This window comes from Neofelis nebulosa, chromosome 5, assembly GCF_028018385.1.
Source record: "Neofelis nebulosa isolate mNeoNeb1 chromosome 5, mNeoNeb1.pri, whole genome shotgun sequence".
NCBI classification, from domain to species: Eukaryota; Metazoa; Chordata; class Mammalia; order Carnivora; family Felidae; genus Neofelis; species Neofelis nebulosa.
This window is the reverse complement of record NC_080786.1, coordinates 128,563,994-128,578,366: the sequence shown is the minus strand read 5'-3', so window position 1 is coordinate 128,578,366 and position 14,373 is coordinate 128,563,994. Positions and strand designations below refer to the sequence as shown.

Here is a 14,373-nt window from a genome sequence, read left to right as displayed (position 1 = left end):
CGGCATTTTCATTTCTGCTTCCACCTGTAACAACAAATTTTCTTCTGAAAAGAATATTGCAACTGCACAAAACCAAGTTAAACTATTCAGTTATTAAGCAGGCCATGAGAATATACTGGTTAAACGCAATGTACACTGAAGTGAGCAAGGCGATGCTGTGTAGTAAACATTAGCTTCATAAAATCCCTAAAACACTTAATTAATGAAAACCAAACATGGATAAAACCAATTTACCCTGATTTACACACTCACTTCATCTGGAAACAGCTGCTTAATGTTCTTCCTAAAAACACAGCTTGCTTCTTTCAGTATTAACAAGCTATTATTGTGAGTTATGTCTTTCTTTCAGTATATAAATTCACTTAAAGCGAATGCAGAGAAGTTTATAAAATGCCAGCTTAATGTTGTTTTAACATATGCTGCAAGGAATTTTTGAACATTGACAGTTTTGATTAAAGACATCTCTCTTTGGCTCTCATCAATTTAACTTTTGCTTTTGAGTTGCCTTGTTTGTAGTGTCAGAACAACTTCTGCGCTTCAAAAATTATGCCTGTTGGTACAAACGCCAAGCATGGATAAAGATTCAAAGATCATGAGCTTTGGCATCAGAGCCGGGATAACTTTTCTTGACATAATCTCATATGAGTATAGCACTAATTCCAGAAAGTCTTTGAGGGTTAGATGGAGGTGGATGAAGGAAGGTGTTAAGACTTAGATAGACATAGAAACACATATGTTCAGCCCACCGGCTTCATGGATTCTCTAGCTTGGACGTTCTAAATATAGAAAAATGCCCCTTTGTTCCACTATATTTTGATTGAGGTTCTGTGTTTTAAAATTTTATGCTTTCACTTAAAGATAATTGTTAAATACAGCAACTAAAAAATAAATGTTAGAAGTTAATACATAAGGGAATACCTTTTATTCATGTGTTAATAGTTGGATGAAGAAGTTTTTAAAAAGTTGAAATAACCATTTTCCTCCTCATCTTCTCTATTTCTTCTCTCTCAACTTTTCCTGAAATGAGGCCCTTCCATCTCTTCTCCATTAAGTTTTATACTTTATTTGACAGTGAAATATGTCAAGTTAAAGGCTTCTTAGAATATGGCTATTAAACTATAATCTATGGAAAATTAACTGAAGAAGGTGCTGTGATAGTTATTTTTAAATCAAGCAATTCTTACAAAAAATGCCATTAAAAAATATTTAAAAGCTAAAAATCCTCTTCTCCCTGAAAATGAAATAATGGTGAAACTCCAATAGAGATTGTTTAATAAATGTATAGGGAGAACATATTTTATTTGTAGGTTCCATTTTTTATGTATTCAGTGTTCATGTAATTATTATGAGTGAACAATAGAGCTTCTTCAAATTTTTATTTGGTATGAGTTTTCAGAGTCAAAATTTCAGATTTTCATTCAAAACAGCTGCTTATTCTCTGTACTTTTAAGTGAATGAAAGGATCAAGAAAGTTATCAACTTGTGCCAATAGTGGGCCTATTCAAGGAGCTAGAAACTGGTAAATTAATTAAAGTCTTTCATTTAATAATTTGCTAGTGGGTAGGAGTTTTTCATATGCCTTTTTAAAGTTTGTTTATTTATTTTGAGAGAGAGGGAGAGGGAATGAAAACAGAAGAGGGGCAGAGAGAAAGAGAGGGGATCAATCAAGATTCCACACTTGTCAGCACAGAGCTCTATGCAGGGCTCGATCCCACAAACTGTGAGATCATGACCTGAGCCTACATTGAGAGTCAGTCACTCAACTGACTGAGCCACTCAGATGCCCCTTCATATTCCTTTAAAACAGATGCTCTAGCTTCACAATTCCCAGTCTTCTCATATACTTCCTCCAGCCATAGGAATGTTTGCTTGTTGTTTTAGAGAGAAAGAGAGAGAGCATGTGCATGAGCAGGCAGAGGGACAGAGAGAGAGAGAGAGAGAGAGAGAGAGAGAGAGAGAGAGAGAATCTTAGGCAGGCACCACGCTTAGCATGGAGTCTGATGCAGCGCTCGAACCCACGCCCCTGGAGTCATATCCTGACCTCAAATGAAGAGTTGGATGCTAAACCTACTGAGCCACCCAGGCAGCCCACCATAGAAATTTTATACATGCTGTTTCTACACTTCTTCCTCAGGAATAATTGATCCTACTTTCCTTGCAGATCCCAGCACTTGCTCTTTTTCAGGGAAATGCTTTCTTCCCTTCCTGATTCTGTCAACTTCTTCTCTACTCCAGGTTTTCCTAGCTCCTTGTCCATCTCATTCACAGCATTTTTTTATGTGTATTAGTTATAAATGTAGTTTGACCAGTAACTTGATTAGTAGGAGTTCAAGAAAGGTTTTGAGTGAGTAAAGACGTTAGTGAATGGACAAAAGATAAGAATGGAAATTCCTGAGAAGCAGCACATTACATATCCAATCATAAAAATGGGAACTGTTGAATATAGGAAGAGGATGGACAGATGAGAAATGAAGCTAGACAAATCAGCAGGTCTGGGCTTTATCAGACATTTGTGCTACTTTAAGGAATTTGAATTAACTAAGTAGATATCTTAGATACTATGGAGTAGTTTAAACAGGAGAGAGTGTTGTTCCACTCTTCATTTTGGGAACAATAACTTGGCCATGTGAATTCAGAACTGGAATTGGATACAAGAAGAAGGAAGATAAATTACCAAGCAGTGGTGTCACCCAGATGAGAGTTGAAGACTGAAATAGGTACAAGAGAAATGAGGATGGGTTCATTGTCATATCTAAAATGTTTCCATTTGGTTTTATGCTGTATTTTTCAGGTTGATCGCCAGCCCCAGTTTATTCAAGGCTATCGAGTGATGTATCGTCAGACTTCAGGCCTGCAGACTACGTCAGCATGGCAGAATTTAGATGCCAAAGTCCCAACCGAGAGAAGCGCTGTCTTAGTCAACCTGAAAAAGGGGGTGACTTATGAAATTAAAGTTCGACCATATTTTAATGAGTTCCAAGGAATGGATAGTGAATCTAAAATAGTTCGTACTACTGAAGAAGGTCAGTTTTCAGATTTCTAACAAAAGGCAAACTTAAAACATAATGAAGCCAATTTCTGTTGAAGTTCTAATTTATCACCTACCTTAGAAGAATATCAAGAGAGGATATAAAAAGTGAATTCAGGAAGTGTCATTTTCTCCTTTTTCTGAGAATCCCATAGAATCTGAGAGATTTTTAAAAATGGCATTTAAGTAATGTGAATTTTTCTTCAGTAAACATTTACTCCAAAGTTTGTCAGTACAATGGAATTTGATTATGATATTGTCCCATATTATTTTTCTTAATATGGATTGAGCTCATTTGGCTTCATTAAGGGACAGGCTACTGGAAACTCAAGAACACAGGCTATTCATTGTCTTTTTTTTTCTGACGTACCAGAGCATTACATTGTTTTTTTTTTTGTTTGTATGTTCTGTCTTGTTTTGTTTTTTATAAGCCTCCTTCCCTGTGGGCTCTGCCCGTCTGACTCCTAATTTCTCATTCAGAAGGCCACTTGCATGTTTGCAATAGCATTCTTATTAGTGACTTTCCCTCCCCCTCCCCCATTTAGAAATTGTCTTGCACACAGATACTTTAAAGTCAATCTGTGATGGACGTGAAGTTAACGTGGTTTTGAATCAGTCATTTACCAGTGTCCCCTTCACTAAACGAGAGGCTTATAATATATGGTACTATCAAAGTACAAAAAGTCGGATGCCAAGTACCATAACCCCCTCCTTTTCTGCTTTTCTACTAATTTTATGTGCACAGCTCTGTAAAAAGCCATTGTTTATAAATCCATATGAGAACAACTTAAGAAAATGTATGTAGGTTGCTTATGCTAATGTAGATGTTCATGTTTGACAAAAGAGCTGTTAAGTTATACATACCTTCTAATCAGCATCCCAGTGAAAATGTTATGTTCACATTGGTTTACAATGTGATACACTGACATGGGCCGTAGTACTTATCTTAAAGATACCATTAATCTACTTGTACGATATGTAAAGAAAAAATTCCTAAAAATTAATAATATCTTCATCCACTGTTAAAATTTACTTTATATTGAAAATATGTAGTACTCCTGAGTGCCATGGGCAAATTTGGTACAGAATGCTATAGTTGAAGCCTACTTCCTTCCACAAATGAATCTCACCGTAGTGAGACTTTTCCTCTCGACTAGACATTTGGCACCATTCGGTATGCGTTCATTTCCAATGCATGTGGCCTTCAGAAGGTAAAAAAACGGGAACTCAGCTGGGGTGCATGTGGGAATGACAAGCAGTGATTTGGGCTCTTCCACATCTGTAGAAAGAAGCTGAGCCCTGGAATAACTGACCTGTCAGGAGAGCGGGAATGATGTTCTTCTCTCTAAGCAGGCAGCAAGGCAAATGAGAAAGCAGTTTTCAAAAGTGTTATTTTTCAATGCACCACAACACTGGTGAACACGTGGTTGGATTTATATCATTGTGCCCTATGTTGGAGCAATGTTATCATATAGAGGAATAATAAAGAGTGGTATTGTGCTACCATGTCTGTGTATATCCAATATCTTGATGCAAATATGGTCATACCTCAGTGACAAATTTACTAACCGTGGGAGACTTTATCAATAGGCTTTTAAAATATCTTTTACCGTTCAATTGTACATATGTTCAAAGGATTAAACTCTAGAGTTATGAAAGCATTGATCCTTTTACAAAGAAATCCTTTAATGCCACAAAATTCTTTGATTTTTGTTTCAACTGGTATTCCATTTTGTTTTTCCTACTCAGAGATTTACTGAAAATCGATAAAATTCCTGTAAATCAGTATTTTTCAGCTCTCAGATAGACTGGAGAGCAGATGCTGCAGTCTAAAATCAGAAATTTTTTTTTCTCACTCATCTTTTCTCAGTATGATTATAATTAGTTATAGGAGAAACCATAAAGAATGAGAAGTATAGGAAATTAAAACATATCCATTTCACATTTGACCCAATATGAACTGTTTTCATTTATAACTTCAGAAAGTCTTGCCCATCTATATAAGTTTTAAATCTTACGTTATGAGACTATGTATATGTTAATTATTTTTCCCAATATGAAAAAAAGTATGTTTTCTTATATTGGTGAAATTTATTGCTGTGTTTCTATTTTGATTTATTAAACACAAAATAAAACAAAACAAAAAGACTGTCATTAATGACACCACTCAGAGAAAACGTTTGATGACAATTTGAGGAATGCATCCTCTCAGAATATTTTTGAAAGGGGTGTTTTGTTTTGTTTTGTTTTGTTCCAGAAAGAAAGCCTATTGGAGTCAAAAGAACCAAAGTTCTATAGCCGGACATCCCTGGGTTCAAATTCTGCCTTGGTGTTCCATTGACTTAGACAGCACTCTTCTTAGACAGTACTCTCTTCTTACCTTTTCTGTAAAACTGAGATAAGAGTTGTTTTTACTTCTTGAGGTTAGTGTGATAATTAAATATGACACTTAGCTCAGCGCTGGGCATACAGAAAACACTCATTAGAATGTAAGTTCTTAAATTTATTATTGAGCACATATTAACACAGCTGTTGTATTTGCTTTAAATCTATCCATTATATTTAAAGGACATTAAAAAAAAACTGTCACTGTTGAATAATACATGCAAATTCAGAACTACTGGAAACCAGACCTCATGCTACTTATCCTCATATTCTATAAGCGGTATTAATGCACATCAAGACTTACAGTTTGTGTTTATTCTAATTACTTCCTCTGCAGCCCCAAGTGCCCCTCCACAATCTGTCACTGTGCTGACAGTTGGAAGCCACAATAGCACAAGTATTAGTGTTTCCTGGGATCCTCCTCCTCCAGACCATCAGAATGGAATTATCCAAGAATACAAGGTAGGGCCTGAGTGAAGAAGAAAGGCTCACAGAGAAGCTTCTCAAACAAGTCTCAGTGTCACATGCGTGAAGCATGTCTCCAAAGGCTCTCTGATTGAGTCTGTGTGTAACATAATTTTTGTATTGTTTTATGACAGGTAAAGAAACAAATGCATAAGGAGTTAGAAACGAACCCCAAGACACAGATACACAAACTCACTTGGACTAGTAAACCATAACAGTGGAGTGTTTGGTTTTTGGTCTTTGGTTTTTTTAGTATGGCATGATTTCAGAACCTCAAAGATTTAGAGAGATTGGGTTCAAGAGTGAGTAGTGAAACTCTCCTTCCAGAAACTTCCTGTATCATTGTTATTAACTTTCTTTGTAATGGGCCTTAGCAGGGATATGTTTAAACTGTGGTCTCATAAAAAGATGCTTCCAAGATTTAGAAAGTTGGAGGCGGAGGCTCCTGATAAATTTGTTGCTGTTTAGAAACAGTATACATCCATTGTCTTTTTGCCATCGTTTGATGTTTAAGAGACAAAAGAAGTCTAACTTTGAGAAATAAAATTTTGATTAGCTGTGATGTGATTAGAACACATACAACAGTAAAACACCTCATTAAACCTTATAAAAATTCAAAACTATGATTTTTGCTATTAATAGTTATTTATGGAATTTTGAAAATTAACATGCTAGATAGATCTATTAGAATAGAAAACTAGACACCCCACCTCACCCCAAAAGTTTATAGCTGTTATGTAAAATGAAGCTGAATAATTGCACTGAAATCATTGCAGATTGAATTCTGTTATTTCTAATAAAAAATAATAAATTCAAAATAGAATTTTCCTAAGTTAAAGGTTAACTTACTGGAACAAGCAATGTACAGAAGCACTTACTCTAAAATTATTCCCATCACTTTATAAAGAAACATGTGGGGGCGCCTGGGTGGCGCAGTCGGTTAAGCGTCCGACTTCAGCCAGGTCACGATTTCGCGGTCCGTGAGTTCGAGCCCCGCGTCAGGCTCTGGGCTGATGGCTCGGAGCCTGGAGCCTGTTTCCGATTCTGTGTCTCCCTCTCTCTCTGCCCCTCCCCCGTTCATGCTTTGTCTCTCTCTGTCCCAAAAATAAATAAAAAACGTTGAAAAAAAAAAATTAAAAAAAAAAAAAAAAAAGAAACATGTGTATGAAATATGTTTTACAATAGCATAATTATAATTATAAATATATATATGACGTTTTACAAGGATTAGAGCACATTGTTTTAAGAGCAAAGTATGATCTATTCTTGTGCACTCGCACGCGCGCGTGTGTGTGTGTGTGTGTGTTTTAGTGAAGTTAAGATTATACTTTTGTATTATCTGGAACTAAATTTAAGTAAAATCCCATTTACTTAAATACTGATTTTGATTATAACATGATAAATTTTGTCCTAAATTGTAACCTTTCTCACTCATATGAGATTGCCTTATTTTGGTAACAAAGTGTATATTTTGGTGAGGCCTAAATATTCCTACATTAGTAATTTAGATATCATTGTGCAAATAAAAGAAATATACAGTTTACAAGAATTATTTTAAATAAAAAGTCAGGAATTCACCCATTTCAGGAACAAACTGAATGTGTGTTCCCAATTATGTGTCTATATGTAGATTATGAAATACTGTGTGTTACGAATACAAATATATGTTCACAGTGTAATTCTTTTTGTAATGCATTTGACAGTAACAAATCCCCATATCCCAGAAAAAAAGTATGCCTTAAAATGTGTTTCTTACTTGTGGTAAAAGCCTAGGTTCTCTCACATCGGTGTTTAAAGACTTTTCACCACTTTGTTCTCATGCATGTGTATGTGTGTGTGTACATATGTTTTGATCAATATTAAGATTTATTACTGTCGATGTAAATACTGGCTTTAATTTCATCTCAGTCAATACTTATAACTTAGGTCAATTAATCTTGTTAACTACTTCTGGGTAAGTTGATATTTTCTTAAATAAAATATAAATTACTTAGATGTGTGCCTATATACCTTGGATATTACAACTCATAATCACTGTATTTTAATAGATTATATGCATAATAAATCTTGATAAATAAATTAAGCAGAGGAGTTTATGTGTTTTAATCCATACCCGAATGTTGTGTGTAACCAAAGACCACTTTAAAGAAGTGTTAAAAGAATCATTGTGTGATGAGCATTCAGTGTTGATTATAAGGTATAAAGGAACATGGCATAGTTTTAGCTTCCCTTATTGTTCTTCCTTTTTTTATTATTGTTCTTCCTTTAATACATACACACACACACACACACACACACACACAAACACGCATACACATATATAAATAAACTGCAAAATTAGGCTCTCGAAAATGTCATTTACAAATATTTCTATAAGCCTAGAGAATAGATTGGTTACTACTAAAAAATATTTCATCAATTTAACAGAAAGAATAATTTTATATTCTTTTGTTATTCGCTTTACATTTTTATAGATCTGGTGTCTGGGGAATGAAACGCGATTCCACATCAACAAAACTGTGGATGCAGCCATTCGATCTGTCATAATTGGTGGATTATTCCCAGGTATTCAATACCGGGTAGAGGTTGCAGCTAGTACCAGTGCAGGGATTGGAGTAAAAAGTGAACCGCAGCCGATAATAATTGGTAAGTACCAGTGTGTGTAGGTTTTTTTAACCTATATCCTAAGAGTGTATATGCAGCAATGATTGAGAGGGTGCCCTCATCATATAGGCAAATAGGCTGACTCACTAGGGCTTCTTGAAGAAATCATTAGCAATTTCTTGTGCTCTTAAGATTCCCACAAACTTCTTTAAATTATTAGCACTAAGTCTTTAAATGCTGAAAGTTAATTTGAAAATAATTTTCAATCAGTAATTTCATGAATAATTTTGTTGTCGTTGAAATATAATAGGAAATGAGGCAGTTACTGAAAAAAAAATGCATTATGTTTCAAACCTGCATACTTCCTTTTAGCCAGGAAAATGTCAAAATTTAACCAGAAACATGCCAGAAGAAACTTTTTAATCAGAGGATATTATCCTGAAGAAGAAATCCCTATTTTTTTTTTTTAAGTTTACTTATTTATTTTAAGACAGAGAGAGTGAGAGAGCTGAGGAGGGCAGAGAGAGAGAGGGAGATAGAGAATCCCAAGCAGGCTCTTCCCTGTAAGGGCAGAGCTCCATGCAGGGTTCAAACCAACAAACCCTGAGATCATGACCTGAGCCGAAATCAAGAGTCACACACTTGACCTACCAAGCCACCCAGGTGCCCCAAGAAGAACTGCCTATCAAATCTACTATCATCATTACAGAACATTTTTCCCTAGTAGCATTGTGTTTGCCTGTTCTTGAAATATATCTAAATGGAATCAGACAAAATATAATAATACGTGTCTAACTTTCACTAAACAATGTGTTTTGAGATTTACCCAGGTTTGCAATCCATATGTGTTATTTCGAGCAGTATTCAGTCTGGTGAATGTATCATATTTTGTTTCTCTGCTTTTCTCCTGAGAGAGTGAACATTCTTGTGTAAGTCTTTTTGAGGACATACGTTTTTATTTCCTTTGGGGAAACATTTAGAAGTGGCATTTCTGGGTAATAGGATTGACATAGTGTATAAAAACCTGCAAACACTTTTTCATATTGTTGTATAATTTTATACTCTCATTAACAAAGAATATGACTTTCACTTTTTGTACATCTACATTATTTGAAGTTGCCAGTCCATAATTTTAGTTATTCTAAGGAGTTTAAAAGACTACCTCACTGTCGTTTAAACGTCAATATTCTTTGATAGCTTGTGATGTTGAACAATTTTACATGTGTTTATTGGCCATTTGCATATTTTCTTATGTAAAATTTCCAAATCTCTGCCTTTTTAAAATTGTATTGCTTGTCTCTTGTTACTGGGTAGAAGAAGTTCTATTCTGAGTACAGATCTTTGTCATATATTTGTATTGCAAATATTTTCTCCTGGTCTATGGATTTATTTTCTTAATAGTGTCTTTTGATCAGCACATTTTTAAATTTTAGTGAACAACAATTTACCACATTTTTCTTTTATGTGTAGTGCTTTCTAAGAAATTGTGTCTTACCTACACATACCAAAGACATTTTCTTATATTTTCTTCTAGCAGCTTTATAATTTTAGCTCTTATAATTATGTCTATAATTCATCTTAAAGTAATTGCATGTGGTTTGAGGTCTGAGGCTTATTTATTTTAATAAGTATATCATCCCATGGTTTATTAAACTTTCCCTATTTGATTTTTTATACTATTATAAGTATGTTTGTAAAATTTCCTTTTTTAACTGTTCTAAATTATATATAAAGTTAATTTTATATATTGCCCTTTTATCTTTTGACCTTACTCACTTCACTTATTTATTTTAATAGTTGTGACATATTTTTCTGAGTGTATTCAAGTAATATTCTATCTCTTTTCTTATTTGTTTTAATATGGTAAATTCTATTGTATTGTTTTAAAGGTGAATAAATCTTGCACTTGTTTCTGGGTTAAATCCCACATGGTCAAAATATGTTTTTTTAGATACTACTGGATCTAATTGCTAACATCTGGTAAAAAAAAAAATTGCATCCATGTTCATGAGGGATATTGATCAATAGATTTATTTTCTTCTAATGTCTTTGTCAGGTTTTAGAATCAGAGTGTTTAGCTTTATAAAAGGGATTGGGAAGTATTCCTTTCTCTACTATAGTCTGTAAGAGTTTTTGTAGGCCTTTTAATTATTTTTTCCTTAAATATTTTGTCGAAATCAGTGATAATATCTCTGCCTAGAGGTTTTTTTTTTGTGGATTCTATTTATATTTATGAATTTACATTTATTTAGAATTTTATTAGTCCTGTATTGGTTGTGATAAATGGACATTTGGTTTTGAATTTGTCTAATGTGTCTAAATTGTTGAATTTATAATCATATGCTTATTTGCACTACCTCTGTATTTATAATACACTCAATTGTGATGATTGCAGGATGTGTGGTAATGTCATCTCTTTTATGCTTAAATGATGAGAATTTGTGTTCTCTTTTTTTTCCTCCATTTTTTTTTTGCTCCCTCCCCTTCAATTTCAAGCTGTCTTGATATGGATCTATCAATGTTATTAATCTTTTCAAAGTAGAAACTTTTGACTTTGCTATTTTCTTTCTAATTAATTTCTGCTCTTTTTTCTTCTACTTACTTTTATGTTGCTTCTTAAGATAGATATTTATATCAATGATTTGGACCTTTCTTCTTTTCTAATATGGATATATAAAGTTATACATTTCTTGCTAAACACATGTTCAGCTGAATCTTACACATTTTGAGGTGTTATGTTTCCATTTATCACAATGTTGAAAATACTTTTCACTTCCCCAAAGGACTTTTTTTACTTTGTAGAGGTTATTTGGAAGCATATCATTATATTTCCAAATGTTTTGGGATTTTTCAGATAGGTTTTTCTTTCTGATTTATAATTTAATTCCAATGAGTTCAGGGAATGTATATTGTATGAATTTAGCCTTTAAATATGGAGACTTATTTTATGGCCCAGCATTTGGTCTTAATGAATGTTCCTTGTGCACTTGAAAAATATGTATATATTTCTGTTCTACAGTGGAATGTTCTATAAATGTCATGTCAAATTAGTTGGTAGTATTATTTAGGTCGCTACTGATTTTCTACCTATTGATTCTTTCAATCAATAAGAAAGGAGTCTGGAAATTTATTGTAATTAAAGATTTGGGTATTTCTCATTTCCATCTATACGTTTTTGTTTTTTACTACTCCTTTTAAGTGAATACATTTTAGGGTTGTTATATCTTATTAATGAACTTACCCTTTATCACAATGGAATGTCCCACTTTATAAGCCAGTAAGATCTTTTTCCTGAAATTTAGTTTGTCTTATATTAGCTAATAGCCAATTATCTTATAAGTGTTATATAGCTATAGCTATACTAATAGCTAATTATCTTATAAGTGTTTGTATGGCTTGTGTTGTTTCCATCCTTTTACAGAGAAACTGTACATTTCTGTTACTTAAACTGCATGTTAACTCTTTTTTAAATTCAATATAACAGTCTTGGGGCACCTGGCTAGCTTAGTTGGTTAAGCATCTGACTTCAGGTCAGGTCATGATCTCATAGTTGGTGAGTTAGAGCCCTGCATCAGGCTCTGTGCTGACAGCTAAGAGCCTGGATACTGCTTCAGATTATGTGTCTCCCTCTCTCTTTGCCCCTCCCCTGCTCATGTGCTCTGTCTCTCTCTCAAAAATTAACATTTAAAAAGTTTTTAAAACTATGACAATCTTTTAATTGGAATGCTTACACCATTATCTTTAATGTAATCAGTGATGTGTTTTGGCTTAGAATTACCATCTTGCTATTTGTTTTCTATCTAACTCTATTCCTGTTTTCCTAAGTTCCCAATTTCATTTGGATGAATTAAATAATTCTCTATATTATAGTTTATATCCACTATTTTTTTAATAATGGTTACTCTAGGATTTGCCTATAAGGATCTTAAAAAATATAATTCCACTTTCCTTGCTCTCAATATTTTTCTATTGTTAAAATTTTACTCTTATACATATAATAAACACCAATATACAAACTAAGGTATTACTTTTTGCTTCACTTTAAATCATTAATTCTCTTTTAAGTAAATTAAAACTAAGGAAAGTATTTTATGTTACTCATTTTTTTCAGATATTTTGTTCCATAAATTCGATTTCCTTAGTGTCCCTGAATTCCTCTATTTCTTTAACTTAGCCACATTTGACCAAAAGCTATGAAAATAATATGATCTCCCTTGTTTATTTCCCTTTTTTCACAATGCTTCCCTTTTGTTTTACATATTTGCCTAGTTTTCTACTTATTTATGGTAAGATTACATGTCCCATACCTGTTATTTCTTTATGGGCAGAAATGAAAATATCCAGTGAATTATTAATTTTATATAATACACTTTTGTGTTCTACTATTTCCATTGGTTTTCTTTTACATTTTCATCCCTCATATATTCGTTCATAATGACTCTATTAATTTAAGTCCATGAACATATTGTAATAGCCATTTTAATGTCCTTGTCTCCTAATTTCAACATGTGTATCATCTTATGGTCTGTTTCTATTGATTACCTTTTCTCTTGACCTTTGGTCATTTTTTTCCTGTTGTTTGTGCCTTTTTCTTTCTTTCTTTCTTTCTTTCTTTCTTTCTTTCTTTCTTTTGCTGTTATTTTGCTTGTTTTTGCATGTTTAGTATTTTTTTTTACTGTATACTAGATATTGCAGATGCATACCGTAAAATTCTGTGATCTTCTAAAGAAAGTTGGGTTTTGTTCTAAAGTAAGTTATGTTACTGGCTGATCATCTTGATCTTGTGGTGGTTTGGATTTTACATTTGTTAGTATAGGGCTGTTTATATTTGACCTTATTCTCAAGAAAAATCTCAACATGATCTTTTCTTCTAAATCATGGCTCTCAAGAGGGTTCAGTGAAAAACCTAATATGTTTATCTGTTTTCCCAACTTGATGAAATTTGAGGTTTGAACACAATCTTTGCAGTGGACATCTGTTGAAAGTCTGTTTAGCCTTTTCAGCTTTCTAGATTTTGATTTTCATGAGATGTTTGGAATCTTCATTTTTCATGCAACTAAGGGTTAACCTTAGGATTCTGCGGGGGTGGGGAGAGGGGAAGAGTGTCGATTGGGGATTTGGGAACATCATTTTCCTGTGGCTCTTTCACATGGCTTCCCAGTGAAATTTTTCAGTCATTCTGTCATTTCAGAACACTATCCTCTGACACCTCAGACCAGTACAATTGAGGATTGCAACTTGGGTCCTAGCTGCCCAGCACTGTAGGGATTGAAATCTTCTAGGGGAAAAGAAAGCCTCAAAAGTACAGATTTCCCCTAGAGTTCTCTGCTTTCAAGAGACAAATCCTATTTAGTTCTTTCTGCTTTCATTTGGTTATTAGTATCTTTAATTCTTAAAAAAATACTCTTCCTAGAGTTTACATATTTTAAGAATATTTGCTGAGAGTTTGGTACAATGGAATGTCTCAGGGGGCACCAGAGTGGTTCAGTTGGTTAAGTGCCTGACTTTAGCTGAGGTTATGATCTCATAGGCTGTGAGTTCAAGCTCTTCATTGGGCTCTCTGCTGTCAGCATAAAGCCCACTTCAAATCCTCTGTCCTTCCTCTCTCTGTCCCTCCCTTGCTCTCTCTCTCTCTCCCTGTTTGAAAAATAACATTAAAAAAAAGAATATGCCAGTTCCATTGATTTCTGTTTGTTTTATTTTTGAAATGATACACACAGAGCACACTGCCAATTTCTGGAAAACTGTTTCTTATTACAAAGTATTTGTTGAATATGAAGAGATTTAACATTCAGTCATATTGTTGATTTTTTATATCCTCCAAGTTTTTGTTCTTTTATATATTAAAAGAATTAAAGAGAAAAGTTATAGTATTAACTTTCCTTTAAATT

General features: G+C 33.6%; 1 protein-coding gene across 18 annotated transcripts in view; it reads left to right on the top strand.

Annotated features, from left to right (window-relative positions):
* ROBO2 (roundabout guidance receptor 2) overlaps positions 1 to 14,373 on the top strand; it is a 609,497-nt gene that overhangs the window by 523,525 nt on the left and 71,599 nt on the right. For all 18 annotated transcript variants that reach the window (XM_058731736.1, XM_058731730.1, XM_058731733.1 and 15 more), the window contains 3 exons: positions 2,792 to 3,023; positions 5,751 to 5,875; positions 8,353 to 8,524. In XM_058731736.1, coding sequence (XP_058587719.1) covers positions 2,792 to 3,023; positions 5,751 to 5,875; positions 8,353 to 8,524 — 529 coding nt within the window. The remainder of the gene's footprint in view (positions 1 to 2,791; positions 3,024 to 5,750; positions 5,876 to 8,352; positions 8,525 to 14,373) is intronic.